This window comes from Thunnus thynnus, chromosome 20 (assembly GCF_963924715.1).
Source record: "Thunnus thynnus chromosome 20, fThuThy2.1, whole genome shotgun sequence".
NCBI lineage: Eukaryota > Metazoa > Chordata > Actinopteri > Scombriformes > Scombridae > Thunnus > Thunnus thynnus.
The window spans coordinates 2096316-2115384 of NC_089536.1; the positions used below are offsets into that span (position 1 = coordinate 2096316).

At 38.8% G+C, this 19069-nt stretch overlaps 1 protein-coding gene across 3 annotated transcripts in view; it reads left to right on the forward strand.

Moving 5' to 3' along the window:
* stxbp4 (syntaxin binding protein 4) overlaps positions 1-19069 on the forward strand; it is a 67470-nt gene that overhangs the window by 16339 nt on the left and 32062 nt on the right. For all 3 annotated transcript variants that reach the window (XM_067576256.1, XM_067576258.1, XM_067576257.1), the window contains exons 2-14: positions 538-611; positions 822-917; positions 1007-1076; positions 1975-2049; positions 8790-8875; positions 9513-9666; positions 10794-10926; positions 12301-12407; positions 12960-13185; positions 13813-13894; positions 15001-15080; positions 16831-16927; positions 17991-18115. In XM_067576256.1, coding sequence (XP_067432357.1) covers positions 538-611; positions 822-917; positions 1007-1076; positions 1975-2049; positions 8790-8875; positions 9513-9666; positions 10794-10926; positions 12301-12407; positions 12960-13185; positions 13813-13894; positions 15001-15080; positions 16831-16927; positions 17991-18115 — 1405 coding nt within the window. The remainder of the gene's footprint in view (positions 1-537; positions 612-821; positions 918-1006; positions 1077-1974; positions 2050-8789; positions 8876-9512; positions 9667-10793; positions 10927-12300; positions 12408-12959; positions 13186-13812; positions 13895-15000; positions 15081-16830; positions 16928-17990; positions 18116-19069) is intronic.

Consider the following 19069-nt stretch of genomic DNA (forward strand, 5'->3'; position numbering starts at 1 on the left):
AGTAGATGCTGTCTCTACACAAACCTTTCGACAAAACACACACATCAGCATTTGAAACGCACTCTGCTCTGACGCTGAGCCGAGCCGAGCCTCGGGACTAAACCAGCAGACAGCAGGATGATGTTAACCACGTCTGCTGAGGAATCTCCTTCAGCTTTAATCTGAGACTGAACACGCAGGGGTCACATCGAGGATTTAATTATTGCTTTGTAATGTTCCTTTTGATAGTTTTTAATCACTGTTTGTGTCTGTCGGAGCTTCCTGGTAACATCCAGGTCATGGCTCGGTTCAACCGCTGTGCCGTTTAAGAGGCGACAGATTTTATTGGTTTGGATGTTGCTGTGTGGGGCAGAAGAGAGCGGAAGGGAGAGAGGGAGAGAGGGAGGGAGGGAGGGAGGGAGGGAGGGGGAGACAATGACAAAATCCTGTGATGATTTGATTATTTTGTGCACCAGAGAGAGAGAGAGAGAGAGAAGCTTTGCATGAGGCAGGATGTTGATATGTTTTTGAATCTGTTGTGTTTTTGCTTGTTGCCAGGACGATCATGGGCCCGCACGGCATCAACCGAGCTGTCCAGAGGCTGGACTTCTGCGACTGCAAGAAGGGACTCGGTGAGCGTCTTCTCCCCCCCATTACCCCCCCTTTGACCTCTCTGACCTCTGAATCATCATCGTGAATGTAGTTTCACTTTTTGAACTGCACTTGTATTTCATGCATAGCGGCGTCAGAAGAATAAATAGTTTTTTACCTGTGAGTTGAAAGGCTTTTTTTTTTCAGCTTCTGCACAAGTTTCCTGACTAACCTGAGTTTTATGTGTGTAGGTGTGAAAATAATCGGAGGCTACCGAGAGCTGACAGGAGAGGAGTTTGGCATCTACATCAAGCGGGTGATAGCCGGTGGATTGGCTGCTGTGGACGGTAGGTAGTTTGTTTTTTTGGGGTATTTTGTTATTATTATCCTCCATCTCCTGTCTGTCTGTCTGACTGATTGTCACTCTCTGTTCCAGGTCGGCTTAAGTCAGGTGACCTGATTTTGGATGTCAATAACATCAGTCTGATGGGGGTGACCAATGAGAGGTGAGTTTGACGTGTGCTGTGTCTCGTGTGTGTGCTCAAACAAAGATATTTTAAAGAATATGTCTGGCGAACAAACTATCGTGATGAAGGAACATGTCACCTAGTGCAGCGGTTTGACTCACTGACGTGTTTTTTTTCTGGACAATAAGATATATCAGACTTTAGATACACACACAATACTTGTTAGTAGATCAGTTCATTGTTGGTTTGGATCCAAACATGAGATTTGTTGACAAGAAGAGAAATAAAGAAAATCGCAAGTCATATCCTTTAAGGGTCATTTTATAAATTAGTGGTAACAGTTTACTGTAAATTCCTCAATTTAGCTTTTATAATCAGTATATAAACAGAAAATAAATGATTTATAACACACTATAATGTAGTTATAAACAGATATAAGGCAATTTTAAATGTTTATTAATGTTCAGTATTTGTCAACAAGTCAACAATTATAACTATCTGTTTATACAGCAGCAAACTTGTTATAGTTGTTGACCAGTACATTAATAAACATTTATATTTGTTTATAACTACATTATAGTGTGTTATAAACATTTATTAACTGTTAGTATACTGATTATAAATGTTAAATAGGTGTACTTAATCATTTTTTCTCATGCTTTTTACAGTTAACTGGCCAATTACTAAACCCCTCCCCCAAATAGAGATTGTCCAATCATTGCTTAGCAGCCATATTTAGTCCGGTAGTCAGGTGTTGCCAGACTGGGCAGGTAAAAATTATTTGTTTCCCAATGAAAGGTTATGGAAGAAACTGCATTTGTTATGTTTCTACACTCATTCACTCAGTTTGTTTCTGTATGTGTGTATGAATATCTGTCAGAGTTGGTCACCTGTACACCAGCTGATGACGTTACGTCCTTGTTCTGTTTCCTGATAGGGCGGTGGAGATCCTGAGGACGGCCTCGCTCTCCAATCACATGTCTCTGCTGGTCGCCAGGGACGACGAATCCAGGTAAGAAAATAAAACATCACAGTGACCCCAGTTTGTTCCAAATCTTTTCATTTTTCAAACACATAAAATAAATAATAAGATAGATTTTATTGTATGTTTTGGGTTCACGGGACTGTTTCCGTGTTGGGCGACTTTGCGCTGGCGTGTCCTGTTGGTGTTAACTGAGGACGCGCCTCGTTGTCAGGATGACTGATGGGATTTGACTTTGATTAATCTAAAATTAGTCCTAATAAAGTAAGAACATTAAGTTGTTTGGGTAACTGCTCCACTCAGGTGGAAGTTGGTCACAAAAGCAACGTTAGTATTGATTGGATAATTGGATCTGATTGGATAATTTACCCGGCGTCTAAGTGAAACTGTTGTGATGTAATTTACCTGATGAAGGTTGTGTCGACCAAAATGTTGTTAATAAATAAATCAGGACTTCACTTTTATTCACTTTTATTGCCTTCTGAGGCACCTGAGACACATTCAGGTGTTCAGAAAGGTTTTTTTTGTTGTTATTTGAGAACAATTAAAAGGAACTTTAAGCTTAGATGTCTGTATTTCCCAAAAACAGCAAAAGAATCACGTGATCAACAATAAACAGGAAACAATCACACCTGTTCACCTGCACTCCCCACATAATAAATAAACAAAATAAAAGAACTAATAATGATAATAAAAAGAAAGAGAAAAGAAAAAGTAAATATAATAAAAAAATAAGGTAAATAAAAATAAACAAATTATAATAATAACAATAATAATAAAAAAAGAAAGAGAAAAGGAAATACTGTAAAACATACAATAAAAATAATAAGCCCAAAAGTACTTCATTAAAAATATTAAATTAAAATAACAAAACAAAACAAATCCATAGTTTCTACATTAAAAATATAAAATAAAATAATACTAAAAATAATAAATTAACAAAAATATATAATTAAATTAAAACAAACAAACTAACAAACAAAAAGAAAACAAGCCCACAGGTGTTACATTGACAACTATATCCAGTAAACAGTAAGTTGATGCCCAGAACAAGTTTGTTGACTTCCTGGTAAAAACAGACTCTGATGTTTTGTTTTCATCTGACTGAACTTGTGAACCTTTAAGCTTCTTAGAAAGTCTCATACAAAAGTGTTTTTATGAGAATCATCAGGTGTCAGAGGGAGAAAAGTCTGAGTTCATGAACTCTTTAAGAAGATGTTCTTCATAAAGACGCTCTGCAGTGAATCTGATTGTGTCCCCGGTGTGAAGATTCCCCACAGAGACAGAGAGAGAGAGAGCTCATTACCTCGGGGCTTTGATCGCCCATTGAAAGGACCGGCGTCAGTGTTTTCGGTGCTGTTTGAGGTGAATGTGTGTTTCTGACAGGAAGCAGCGTCCTGCGGTGCAGCAGCAGCAGCAGGAGGTAAAGCGACCTGGCACTCTGCTGTCCTCTGTGCTTTTCCACGTCAGCCTGCCGCGTCCAGACAAACACACCCTGACACAATCAGGACACTGTGCTGTCTGTCCACAGGGTGTGTCCTCTGGAGAACAGCCGGGCTGATCACAGATGCAAAGACAGACCGAGAGAGAGAGAGAGAGAGAGAGAGAGAGAGAGAGAGAGAGAGAGAGATCAGCAAAAACAAACAGCAGGCTCTGTTTCCAGGTGGCAGGTTTTGTTTTGTCACTGGGCAGATTTAAAGGACCAGTGTGTAGGATTTACTGGCATCCTGTGGTGAGTTTGCAGATTGCAACCAATTGAATACCCCCCCCCCCCCCCCCCCCCACCACCACCATTACAAACATGTAGGAGAACCATGTAACTCTCTAGAGCCAACATTTGGTTTGTCCGTTCTGGGCTACTGTAGAAACATGGCGGTGCAACATGGTGGGCTCAGTGGAAGAGGACTGGCCCCCTCTGTAGATATAAAGGGCTCATTCAATGATTATACACAAATTAAAACATACGTATGGATATTTTATTCCATTTCTACCAAGTCCGTTCTGCTAGACGCCACTAAATTCTACACACTGCACCTTTAAAGTCATGGCTTCAGGGTTAGGTTTTACGTCAACATGTCCTCCAAATTAAACGACAAAATGAGTTGGTTTTGAACTGTTAAGTCGCAGGTCAAAACAGGAAGCGAACAGCAATCTGTTGTGTTAAAGGACTCATTCTGCACATTTCCTGCTCTAAACTCAGTCAAATCTGAACACACAGACTTACACTTGCAGGGGATATCATTATCTCTGATGTGCATTGCGAAAATAAACCTCCATAAATCTGCTTAGAAACCAGAGAAAAACCAGAGAGGCTGCAGAAGTTGCCTGAGAATCATCACATTTTGAAGTTTTCTTCAGTATCACAGTAAAGCTGCTGACAGCTGATTCAGCAGACTTTTAATGGAGAATATCTGACAAAATGTAAACAGATATCAGCTGACAAATAATGAAAAAACAGGGCTAAAAACTGTCACTGATCCCCCAAAGCATTATGGGAACTGTAGTTGAAAACTGAGAGCTTGATTAGGGACATAAAACATTAATATGAACTCTTTTCAGTATTTTTATGACATCACTGATGCTCAGAGTCGTATATTCTGTTCATACACACATATCTGTCTTATGTTGTAAACCAGTGAACATAAAGACAAGAAAACTCAATTATCACTTATTTATTGGCTCAGGGAGTGACTCAGGTGTTGTGTCAGACTGACACAACATAAACAGACTTTTATCCTAGCAACAGTGACGCTAAAAACAACCCATAATGCATCACCAGCCCTCTCCATTCATCTGATTCTCTTTGCTTTTTCAAAGGTAATTTCCAGAGAAGAATATCATCTCATATTCAGGGGAATAAATGTGTTCGGTGTTGCAAATTAGTTGTAGTTAGTTAGTGCAATTAGTGCAAATTACATAAATGTGATTTCGTGGCGGCTGAGGCGGACACAGCGAGGAACAGAAGGTGATTTAAGTTTGCAGCTTAACATGTTTGATAGGAAGCGACTGTGTTGTTGTGACTGCAGCAGAAAGGTCGTCCCACCTCTGGCAGAGAGAGGAGTCCTTTCATTTTCATCCTTATTATTACGAAACCAGCTGTGTGTGTGTGTGTGTGCGTGTTTGTACGTGTGTGTGTGTATGAAAGCCGCTTTGTGCCGACACGTCAGATATTTCACCTCATATCTCGACCTCGATTGTTGCAGCGATTTGTTTCACACTTAAAACAAATTATGATGATTATCTGCAGCTGCCTCCGAGCGGCGCAGCGGCGGGTCACGGCGAGGACACCGTGATGCAATCATGCAGCAGGGATTTGACTCTCAGCTCACATTCAACCTGTGTGTCCTCACAGGTTCGGACGGATAAAAACAGAATACCGGGTTCTAAAGCTTATTGATGGAGTTTTGTGGGCCCGCTGAGGTCAGCTCGACGGATCGGATCGAGACTGAATTTTTAGGGAAGATTATGTCATTTTTAAGCTGTTGTCCAGACATGAAAAGTCGGAGAGTTTGGTGAACTGTCAAAGGTTAATTCAGGGAGAAACGGTTTAAAAACAGAGTGATTTATGTGTTAATTCTGGTAACATTTTATTTTGAAGGGCTCTTTGAAGTTTGCAAGTTTTTGACGGTTAATTTTCAGGACATTTTACAGAAAGGGTGCAATTTGGTACAAATTATTACAATTTCTTGGACATTATTATAAAATTAAAGGACCTGTAAAATAATTTAATCAACAAAGAAATGACAAAATGATAATTAAGACAAAATGTACCTTTTGTTAACAATCTCCTCGGAAGAAACTCAGACTCAGTTTGTATGTGACGAGAGGAAGCTGAGTCTGATTAAAAGCTCCGTTCAGACAGGATGAACATCACAGGAGGAGGTGAGGAATTAAATGATTAAACTCCTGGTTCTGGACGGCATTATTTAATCCGGAGGAAATGACAGGATCCGGTCTGTAATAGACACGGACATTCAGCAGGACAAAGCTTAAAGCGGAGTGAAGAAGAGTCAAATATCTTTGTCAGAGTCACATCTTAAAGGACGGGTCAGGTTTCCATAGTAACAGTAATGTAATCATTCCTCCTGTTCATACTGGATATTAAAAGATCCTTCAAATGTGTTTTCAATGGAAGTGATGGAGGATAAAATCCACAGTGTGTCCACACAGTCATTTAAAAGTCTGTGTGAAGCTTCTATTCAGCTTCAGCAGTCTGAGTTAGTCATATCAAGTGGATATCTGACACATTTACAGTCTTTTTAGCATCAAATTCCCTCTTTGTGTTTCCTCGGACAGTGTTTCCCTGTTGAGCTGCAGGTGGAAGTATAGTAACAAAAAGAGGAACTTTGGCACTAAAAAGACTGTAACGTTGAAAGATATCTACTTGATTTGGACGCTGAAGCTTCATATTAGCTTCACATAAACTTTTAAATACATGAATTATTGATTACAACAAGAAAAACATGTTTTAAATTTCATTTGGGCTCCTGACTGTTGTTTGAACACAGATTAGAGAAACTGTGAACTCGTCCTTTAACACACAGACATGAAACACATGTCGATATCATTCAGTGTGAATTACACTTCCTGAGGATATTATTATCTCTGATGTCCATCATCATTAAACCTCCATAAATCCACTTAGAAACCAGAGAAATTAAATTAATCCAGTGATAGTTGTCTGTATATCCATGTTACTGTTAACAGCTGATTCACAGGACTAAAATGTAAACAAATCAAATGGTTTTTATGTTTTTCTGTCATCATATTTGTTCCCAAGTAGGCCTACATGTTGACCTTGAATGTGGTTTTGAGACAAACTGTAAAACCACAAACACATAAAAATAATGTTTTAACACTTTAATTCCAGCAGGTAATATTAATATTTACAATAAAAGCACAAGAGTGCAAAGATCAGACAGGTGATGAGTGTCTGTGACCTCTGATCTCCGGTTGTTTGTCTTCTCAGTGACAGAACAGATCCTGTTTAAAAGGTATTAACAGCTGATTCAATCAAATCCAGATCAGACGGCTGATCTGAGCGAGCAGTGACCTCAGGTTTACTCTGCGTCCATGTGAGGGAGACAAACACTCACGGATCCGCCTGCTCGTGTCAAACCAACCATATCAACACTGTACAACACGACGACACCAGTCCTGCAGGCAGAATCCACTGAAATGAAATGTACAAAAGAAAAGCACTGATAGTGAAGAGGAGTTTATTCTCACAGGTGATGCTTTCAGATCAGGTGATGAATGAAAGACAGAGAGATGCAAATAAATACAATATTTTATGTATCTGATTTTGAATGTACAGCCACAACAGCCTTTTAAATATGGAATTTAGGGTCTTATGTGCATAATAGTAAGCATCTAAAAAGTATAAGAAATTAATTTCAATCCAAATTTGAAATATTATCATATAAGTTTATAACTGATATTGGGTTTGAATTGGGCCTTGTTATGCTTGGACATTTATTATTGAAGATATTAAGGACCACATCTCAACTACGCTACTTCCGGCCATCCTATAAATACCAGCTAACCCTCTCCTCTTCTTCCGCTCCCCTATTTCTCTCTTCCTGCTCCTTCCTGTCCTTCGTAGGGCCCTGAGGGGGTCCGCTGTTGCCCGGGTGCTACAGCGGATTCCCTTTAAGCTTCCCCACAATGCAGCCAGCAACCAGAAGAACTGTGCACATCAATTGTTTTCCTCAATAAATCATCATTTTGTTGATGGTGTGGTTCTCACTAGTGAATGAAAATTACACAATAAAACCACCATCATAAACGACATGATGTGCTGCATATTGTCTCATTTCTGGAGTTTTGGAGTCATTGGTATCGTTATATTCTTCATTACTGCGGTTAATTTACCCGCTGTACATTTAAACATACACTAGTTCTGCTCGAGCACCTTTAGCTCTCTCCTTTTAGTGACTTTCTCATAAGTCACACAGTTGTTTACAAGCTATTCAGATCTGCTAGTTACTTTAGCTTAGCAGCTAGCGATGGCTTCTCTCTCTCGCTCTCCTGCTCTCTCTTGCTCGGTGTGTCTTATGTTTAGCTGTTCCTCTGCCTCCTTTAGTGATAATGGTACGTGTAATAAATGTACTTTATTTACCGTGTTGGAGGAGAGGCTCAGTGAGTTAGAAGCGCAGCTCCGCACCATAGAAACCCATTAGCTACTGTAGTTAGCTAGCTCCCAGTAGCAGGTGCCTACACAGTCTTCAGAAATGGTCTAAAACAGCAAAATAAGCTGATTTTTGAACCAGATTTTTGTGGATGCTTACTGAGATATTCAACTTTGATATCATATATGTGTTTTCTACTATTTCAAGTCAGAGTCTTTGAAGTATGATTCTTAAAAGTGATCAATATCTTCAACCATCAGATAATTGTCATGGAGAAAAAGTTCAATGTTTCCCTCTGAATAGCAGAAAGATCCTTTTTATTCTGCATTAAACCTGAGATGCTCATTTCAGTTTATTTGGTATATAAGAAGTTTATGAAAAGTGCTGTGTAAATTACACTTGATGTCATAGTTTTAGCTTCCAAACAGTTTAATTTCACAGTCAGACGTGCTCTTAACTTCATTACAAGTTAAACATGTCAAGCTCTTAACACAAAAAACATATTTTATTGCTAGAAATTGATTCTACGTTTGAAGTGCAGGACTAGTAATGTAGTATTTCGTACGTCATGGTACTAGAAGTTTTACTAAAGGATTTGAATACTGTTTGTTTGTTTGTTTGTTTGTTTGTGTGTTTCAGGAGGGAGTTTGCTGAGCTGATGGAAAAGTACGGCTCCAATAACGTCACAGCTTCAGGTCGAATCTCTCCGACTCAAGTCTCCACAGGTAAAACACACACACTCCTGTACATCTACACTTGTGAGGACACTTGTTGGCATCATACATTCACAAGCCACAAACCCCCCAACCGAAACCTGAATCTGACCTCAACCCCCCTCAAAAAAACAAACATCAAAATGACCTCTGTATCCAAAAGTGTTTCAAACATGTCCTAACTTCCCAAAAAATGTTCTGACTTACCAAAATTGTACTTCCTTATTTCCCAGAAACGTCCTCTTTTTCTAAAAATAAACTGACCTTCTATAAGTTCCTTGTTTTTTGAAAATGTCCAAAACCTCATTTTCACTTTCAAAAAGTGTCCTGAAACTTAAAACTTAGTCCTCCGGAGCACAAAAACACAAAGTTTTTACACCGTTTATTTCTCGTATCTTCCTCCGTCTCTCCATCAGATTTGAGTTTCATGCCAGTAATCAATCTTTATGATTTCTAATATTATAGAAGTGATCTGATTGAACCATGTTCTCGTTTTTCTCCTCACATACTTTGTCCCGTCATCCCCCGTTCTCCACCTCCTCCCTCCCACTCTCTTTCTATTTCGCTCTTCCTCTTTCTTCTTCCTTCTTCTTCTCCCACCTCTTCCTGCTCACCTCTCTGGTTTTCTTCTTCTCTTGTCTCTGTTCAGGGAAGCTGACAGACACCGCCTCCTCCTCCTCCTCTTCCAGATCTGAAAGCCCCCAGCTCCTCAGTCCTAAAGAGGGGGTCACCGCCTACACCCACAACCCCCCATACGCTGCCAACCCCCCCTACACCGTGCACACACCCACGCACGCCTTCAGGTAGGAACGAATCATACGGCTGCTGATGTCAACCTTTATAGAAACATTTTCCTATATAAGCGAAGCTTCGTTGGTCCTTAAATCCTCAGATTATGTGTAAAAAGTTGGACGTCAAGTATGAATCCAGGACTGTCCCACTAAAAAATGATAGACTTTGTAATGTTTGATTATTGTAAACTAGTAAACTGATCAATTAAAATATTTATGTGTAAAATTGTGTAAAATTATGTGTAAAAAAAGATAAAATTGACTTTACATTTAATTAAACTCAAAGTAAAACTATAAGAAGAATCTATTGAAAACAACAAAAGTTATAACTATTAAAATGGAATCATAAAATGAATTGCATATTTTTATCTTTTTATGATTCAATTTACTTACATGTATGTTTGTTTACTGCTTTAACATTTACTGTTTGCAATTTGTGTTTTTATTTAAACACATCTGTCCTGAAAGTAGCATCCAGAAAACGGCTAAAAATGCAGACAAAGCAAACCTCAATCATCCTTTCAGGGGAACCAAATTGTTGCAGCTCAGACAAGGAAACTGCAGAACAAAGAATTACATCAGTATATTTACAAACTGTGCGTATAAAGGTTCACATTGGCCTCAAAGAGCCAGATAAACTTTCATCCTGCACAATGTGGGTATACAGTTTTCCCCATTTTTTGCATACCTCCAAAAACATAAAAAAGAATCTTAAACTGCTCAGAATGTACAGTGATGACCTCTTGTGATCCTTTTAATGTACATGCAGTGTAACGTTATTTACATACAGTTCATTCAGCAGATACAGAAACGTAATAAAAAGCTTCCTTCCGAAGGTGTTTTTAGTCTTTTTGGAAGGTTGTTATATAAACTGTTAAATTGTAATTCTGCAGCACAGGAAAACCAGCAATGACTAAAAATAGTGAAAAGCATCTTCAGCAATTTCATGGAGGAGTGTGGGAAGACCGGAGAGAGACAGAGAGAGGAAGAGGAGGAGGAGGAGGAGGAGGGTTAGAGACTGTCACGGAGGGATTGAATGTGAACAGCAGCGTGGCTTTCTGGTTTTAATCATGCTTAGTGTCATCCTGCCTCTCTCGCTTTCTCTCTCTCTCTCTCTCTCTCTGTGTCCCTTTCTGCAGTGACAGTGTCATTCAGTTGATATGCGTTGCCAAGGGAACAGGCCTGGGGCTCGTCATCAAGGGTGGAGCTAACCGTGCCGAAGGACCAATGGTGTTCATTCAGGAAATAGTGCCTGGAGGAGACTGCCAGAAGGTCAGCGGAGAGCATCACATGTACAAAAATATCGTGGTCATTGTATTTTTGTGATGAAAACATCATAACCTCGTTCCAGAAACACAAAAAGTTCCCCAGGAGTTTTCTAAATTAACCACTGCTGCCTCTTATTTATCATTTTATTAAATTAAATCAAAAATAAACAAAATGAAAAGCACTGCAACAACAAAGTCTGTTACTGATAAATCTATGTTCCATACAGACAGAAATCCAACACAACAGCTCTGCTATAAATTATACTTCTATGAAACTTATACATTTTCAGTTTTTGTTGACATTGTCAGAAAGGTGATAATTCCACTTTATGTTTATTATTGAGGTTGTGGTGGGTGGAGGTTGTGGTGGTGTGCTGCAGTGCATTATATTTAAAGGTGTTCCTTATATTTTGTCCACCCCTGGGGGAACTTTCTGATAATGTCAAAACTGAAAATGTATAAACTTTGTAAAAGTGGAATTTATGGCAGAGCTGCATTGTTGTATTGGATTGGATTAGGTTGCACAGGTGTTCCTAATAAAGCGCTTGCTGGGTGATTAAATCTTTGCAATTTCTGTTGAATGTTTTTATAGATATGAACTGAAAGGCCAGAATTACTAATTGAACTCAATATTTCAGTCATGGGATGTGATACCAGTGGGTGGGAATTTGCTACACTTCAAAGTAAATGTTTCTGGTTAAGTTAAGACACATGCTTGTGATTCACTCATAAATGAACCTTCCAGTTGGGAAAAACCAAACTACAAGACTGAAGGATAATTCTGCTTGATCCCAGCGCTACACTAGACACAGCTGATGATGTCAAATTAGTTTTGCCGTGAATGATGGCTTTGCTTCAGGGACACTAGACATAGACAATAGACTGGTTTCTATCAGTCACCTCTGACTTGTGGTGTTCCCCAAGGCTCCATGTCGGGTCCCCTATTGTTTCTGTTTACACGCTTCCACTAAGGCACAATCACAAAACTGACCTCTGCTGCTATGCAGATGATTTATGTTGAAACTCAACAATGTTGGTAATTATTTATTTTGTTTGTAAGAAGTGAAGTTCTGAAAGCCTGAGCAGAAAAGCCTCTACAGAATAATCTCAGCTTTTTGTCTGTAAATGTCCAGTCTGTAGCCAAACATGCTAAAAATCAGTTTATTCTTATCTTGTGTTAATCTCAAGAAGATCATCATGTTTAGAACCAAAAATCCAAACTCACACTGTTGATTTGTACAAAATGCAAATATTTCACTTTTAATCAATGAAGCCACAATGTCCACAAAATGTCATGTATGAGAAACTGAATTTGTTGTGCCCAAAAGTCCGTTTAACACCAGGATGTTAATGTTTCTGTGTATTTGTGCTGTTTCAGGACGGCAGGCTGCAGGTCGGGGACCAGCTGGTGTCCATCAACAAAGAGTCCCTGATCGGAGTGACGTACGAGGAGGCCAGGAGCATCCTGACGCGCACCAAACTCAGGTCCGGCAAACCTGACACCTGGAGACTTTTCCAAAGGCGTAAATTATTCAAAAGTTGTCATTGGCTGCTGGTTACTTTAAAACTAGCAATTACCAACAAGCACTTAGTAAAGGGTAAATCCATTGAAAGCAGTTTATTTAATCTAAATCCAGCATCAAACTCGCTTATCAAATCAAAACCGTCTGATATGTTTTTTCTATTAAAAAAAGTTCAATTATCTTGTTTAAATTCTTAAAATTAAATCTACTCCTTCAAGTTTCCATATCACACTTCTGTAAGTTGAGTATTGGACCAGGATCGGCTCCAAACTAGTTGTGATGTCACAAATCGTGCTTGTAGGTCTTTAAATGAGCACAGAGAAACTTTCCACTTTCAGCAGATGAACGTGAAAACAAACTCTGCACAGTGAAGCTCAAACATTATACAACATATTTTTGAGTGGAAGGGGACTTTAAAGGAAACAAAAAACACAAATTCTTGTTTGTCGTAATAAGATATTTCAGCACATTCATCACATTAAAACATCAACGCTACACGTCCTGTGTGTTGCAGACCGGACCCCACAGTGGAAATTGCCTTCATCAGGCGGAGGTCATCCTCCAGCTCCAGCAGCGGGCCTCACAGCCCCATCTCGCTCCAGGGGTCCGCTGTTGGAGGCGGACCCCAGACGAGGCCCCCGGCGCTGGGCGCCATGCCTCCACAGCCGGCCGTGGTCACCAAGATCACCTCCAGCCGAAACCCGGCCAGTGAGACGCTGCCAGCAGTCAACGTCAGCCAGGTCTGAGCCTCAGAACGAGCTTTACCGGTTATAACAACTAGCACTAAGCTTCAACCTGAGTTAAATCATTTTGATTTACAAACATATTGCACCACTTTCTTTATATCTTAGTTAAAGATCATTTACAACTGCATTTATGAGATGGATGTAGTAAAATGAGACACAAGTTATGTTTTGTTTTGTGATCATTTTGAGCTTTTAAGCTTCTAGAAGACAAAACATTTTCAAGCTCATAATGAAAAACAGTTCAGTATCCAGATACATTAACAGGAAACATTAAGGAAATATATTCCTCAGAATTCTTATATAATGTTTATTTATATAGCACTTAAGGATAGAATACAATACCGGAACATTCCTACACATATATCATTAAAAACAAATATAAATCAATCAATCAATAAATAAAGATGATTCATTTTATTGATTAATTCATCTGGAAGTTGAAATGATTTCCTGAAAGTCTTTTGTGTTTGTAACATCAGAACAGAAAGATCAAACCTGGATAGTCATCGCTGAGCTGAGGTCATGACGAACACACACACACACACACACACACACACACACACACACACATGAACACACTCTTATCAAACTGTTATTAATATGTTGTGTGAATGTTTGCAGGTGCGAGTGTCTCCAGCCAGAACAGAGCCGACACGTGTTTCCTCCCCACCAGAGACCGACAGCATCACTGATGCAAACCCTGGTATGTGTCTACATTATATATCTGTACTTTTATAGATTTATTATACCTCAATGTGGGAATTATCACTATCACAAGCCTCTTTTCAGTTTGTCAAAAGTAAAATTGAACTGTGGATGAGAAGAATCTTTATCTGTATTTTATTGTTTCTCTACGGTGGCCCTAAAAGGACAAAACTGTCTTTTTAAAAAAGCCATTCACACTTTTATTTCCAGCAGTTCTTATCTGCTTTATCATTATTATTATTATTATCATAGCTGCTTATGTAGCTGCTGTCAATCAAACGCAGACACCGACACGCCCGTCCAGCTGCTGAACATATGTCTTCCTTTTAATAACAGATAAAAACACACTGATGTTATTGTTGACTTAAAGAAGAGATGATCTGATTTCAGTTGGACTATTGACCCATCATAGGCCACTGTGACATGGGGGGGGGGGGTTGATGGAGGGAGAGCGAGGGACAGATGGCGTGCAGTTGGCGGGAGGTCCGGCCATCGATTGGTGGAAGAGCCATGAAGCATCATCATCATCTTTCTCCATATGCACATTATCACGTTTGTCTGACGTCACGCCTTTAACAGATGGAGGGTGGCGAGGACGTAGCTGTTCAGAGCGAGGGGGGGGGGGGGACCTGCAACATCCACTTCAACTGTAAAATATCGGGAAACCAGTTTGGTGGAATATTTGTTAAGAAATTAATTTTCAGTGGGATTGATTTGGGATTAATGGATTTGATTTAGGAGTTTGAAAGTTGTACCACTCCCATAAAAAATCTGTTTTCCTTCACAAGCTTGGTGCTATTTTTGTAGTTTTTGCCATAATTTTCATCTTTTGTAACATTAAGATTAGTTATGATTTTATTCAGTTCAACAAGGCAAATAAGATTAGTGTTCAGACAATCAAACACTCTGAAATAAAGCAAAACAATACAATTATCACTGAATCTACCAACTTCCTGGTTCAACTCTCAGCTCTGGTGTTGCAGTGATACATGTGTGTGAAATATTTCAAGGCATCTTTTTGAGTACTTTGTGTTATTTTTGTGTATTGATGAACTCAAACGTGGTTAAAATCTGTTCATTCAAACGTCTGTGTGTGCGTCTCAGAGCCCGCCGGCAGTCAGCCTCCTCAGAGGAAATGCTCCCTCAGCACCAGCTGTCGCCTCAAACTGGAGCGTCTGGAGCAGGTGAGAGTTTGTAATTCAGGTTTATTTGTCGTATGAATAAAGAGTCAAAGTCCCGCCTCTCTTCCAGGTGAGCTTTTATTCCAGTATTTTCATTTGTTATAAAGGGATTTCTTTCATCTGGCTCAGATGAAAGTTGATGACAACAACTCGATTACTGTAGTTTAAGTTGTTTCTTGTAAAGTGAATATTTTTGAGTTTCGACTGTTGGTCAAACAAAACGAGACATCCGACGTCACCTTGAAGTCTGGTAACTTGTAACAATGTTTTCTCACCTAAACAATCAATCAATAACATGTAATGAACAGATCAATGATCACAGATCATGAGCTGCAGCCCTCGTCAGAGATAAATAATAATGTGCAGTAATAAGCTCTGTAGTAAATGTTTCTGTAAAAATGCCTTTTATTATATTGTGTTTAATATTATTGTTTATATTTACATGTTACTGTAAAATTATTAATAATCTGTCAATGTTTATAATTTTCTGTACTGCTTTGTCAATAAAGCTTATTTGAATTTGAATTTGATAAATAATAAAGTACCTCGTTAACAACTACAGTAATAAAACTAATAAGACTCTTGATGATGAGGACTGTGAGATTTGATCAAAAGCTGGAGAACAAGTGAGTAAGGGCACCTTTAGTTTTGTTTCCAGGATGATGGATGAATTTGTTCTTTATTCCTTATTACATTTATATTATTGATTAAATATATTTACTTTCTTTTAATTAAATCTTTTTAATTATTTTACTGCTATAAAACTTTTATGTAATTTTATTTTATTACATTTTCATCTTTATTTCTGATGTGCATATTGTCTGTGAAGCTCTTTAATCTCACTAACCTGTCCGAGACGTGTAAATAACATCTGATTGATTGATTGATTGATTGATTGATTGATTGATTGACTGAAGACCTCCAGTTACTCACGTCTCTCCATCAGGATCTCAATCAAACTCTCAGCTTCTTCTCTTCATTTTTTACCTTTTCAGTATAATCTTCTCTGTATAAAAACAGTACAGCTGGTTGGTTGTTGTTTGTGTTTCGGTGCAAGAAAACATGATAGTTGATATAATTGATGTTCTAACGGGATGTTCGGAGTCGTCTGCCTCCAGAACTCCTGTTGTTCATGTGTGTTGTACTCAGTCGGAAGCTTGATGCTCCTTCCTGACTGTCAAAGACTGAAACAATGGCGACTAAATAATCTTTGAAGTGCGGTCAGTCCAGTCTGAAGGTTTCAGCTGGTTTTCAGGTTTGTCTCAAACTTTAGTGGATTCTGAGTTGAGATGCAAGAAGCACTCGTACAAACAGATTCACTCTTAAGTCGGATGCACAAGTGATGTAAGAAAATCTGACATTTATCAGCCTGAAAGCAGAGATTCCCAACGAGTTTGTGATGTTAAGAGAGTTTATTGAAGCAGAAGAGAAACGTCAGAGAGGTTCAGGAGAAGAAAATGTTCTCAGCTGCTGTTTCTAAGGACAATAATGAACCGTTTTAATCCAACAGTGCTGAATGTTGTCGATCATGGATGAAACATCAGCTGGGAGTAGGCCGTTTCTATTTATTGGACAGTGACAGTGTGTCTGTGGCTGTTTGAGGGGCGTCACCACTGTGAGTATTGATCTGTGTGTGTGTGTGTGTGTGTGTGTTTTTGTGTGTGTGTGTGTGTGTGTGTGTTTGTGTGTGTGTGTGTGTGTGTGTGTGTTTGTGTGTGTGTGTGTGTGTGTGTGTGTGTGTGTGTGTGTTCAGGCTCTGGATCTGCTCGGTCTGAAGCCCACAGAGGCTCAGCGGCAGGCGCTGAAGTCCCGACTACGAGCTGATCCTGCGGGGACGGTGGCCTTCACAGGTAAGACCTGCAGACTTTCTCTGTTTCCTCGAACTTCAGTTTAAATGTTCTTAAATCCTTCAATCCTCCAGTTTACCCTCCGTAGATTTATCATTTCATTCCTGTAACATTGTTTTCCCCCCAGACCTCCTGGATTTGCTCCTGTCTAGTATTGCATTAAGGCATTAATTAAGGCTTTAACATTCACTTATTTATTAAAAGTCCTTCACAGATTCAGCTTTGAGCTGCTGAAACATCGTCCGACTCTGAATGGAAAGATTTTTTTAAAACAGGATGAAAATCGATGAAACAGAATCAGAGATCTTTTTATTCCACTCGTTCTTCTTCCTCATCAAAACCTGCGTCCTACATTTCCCACAATGCAACTCGACCACCGACATCACTTTCACACACAGCTTCGTCTTTAAAGATAAACTTAAAATCAACCTCTCGCTTTTCATTAGAATGATTTACAGACGTTATTTATTTTATTTTTATCAATTATTTTTTCCCATTTATCAATTTGATTTGTTTTTGTTTTTTTATCTATTTTATCTTGTATTTTTTTATTTATTTTATTGACTTTTTAATACATTTTCATAACTTGTTTTACTGTTTACAGCAACAACTATTATCAGCTTGTCAGTAGAGAACATGTTGTGATCTATTTCAAGTTATATAATGTATGTACTTTTACATAAGTGACATTTGAATGCAGCACTTTGACCATATTTCAGTATTTCTACTTCTATGTAGAGGATATAAACACTTCAGCACTGAAAATATCCTTGAATGTACTTCAGACATGCATCACTTGTTGTTCCAGTTAATTTGATCCTTAATTTACCTTTTTTATCTGCATGTGTCCACAAAGCTTTAAACTGCATTTCTAACCAGCAGCTTCTAATCATCACAGACAACCAGAGAACGGTTGGTGTCAAAAATGGTGTCGCATTCGATCTGAAAACAGCCCGAAGCAACTGAACTGTTGCCGACTGTGAACGCGCTCAGATGATTTTATGTTACATATTTAGAAAGGCACTAAAGCAGGTAAATAGAGAGTGATGTATGTTTGTGTTGACAGACTTCGAGAACCTGACCAGAGAGCTGTTCAAACCTCAGCTGGAGGAGTTGGCCGTCACCCAGCCGGGTTCACGCTTCACGTCTGATGACTTGTCCAGTTTACTGGAGTCGCCCGTCAACCCGCAGGTAGGAAAACGCACCACATAAACCCCAGAACCAGGTCCTGAACACTCAGCGGAGCAACAACATCCTGCAGGTGGTTTATCAGTTAAAAACAACTCAAACTACTTGTTTTCTGACTCTGAATTATTTTATGAAACATGTTTTTCTATTTAACTCATTAATGAAAACCAGCAGGTGGAAAATAACTGAGAACATTTACTTAATTACTGTATTACTGTATGAATTTAAGGTACTTGAGTATTTCCATTTGATGCTACTTTGTACTTTACTACATTTATTTGCCTCTTATAGTTACATTTGATACATTTATATAATATGATGCAGTAATATTACTATTAATCAATCCAAAGTATCTAAAATGGGCTTCACATCAATAAACTACAGCATTAAAATGATCTGACATGTATCTGTTAGTGATAAAAACAAACAATAAAATAAACTGTAATAATAAAAATCTCTAAATGAAGCCAGTCTGCATAATGAGACGTGTTAGTTGCTGCTTTTACTAAACACTAAACTAATATCTGATGGTTCAAAGGGTAAAGATGTTGTTCTGAGAATAACACAACAAAGACTCTTTCTGTTGCACATCAGTCCCTCATAGAAAATGTTCCTACGTTAAAAACATTGTGTCCTGTTTTTAAATACCTGACTGTTAAAAACAAGGCTGAACAGTCTAACTTGGCAGAACAGTATCAGGCTGTTGGCTTTTATCAGTGAAGCAGCTGAACCGACGACAACAGAGTCTTGGAGGATTCATGTCGACTCCTGAATCATCACTTTCAGCTGCTGCCTTCAGAGTATTAAAAACCATCAAACCATCCCACAGGCCAAACCTCAGTTAAACTGGTCACTAATGGACATACCAGTGTTGTTTGTACCTCAAACTTTACTTCTTACTTCTTTCGGGCTTTTTTTTTGACAAAGTTGCATCAAACATAATGTATTTAAATGTTT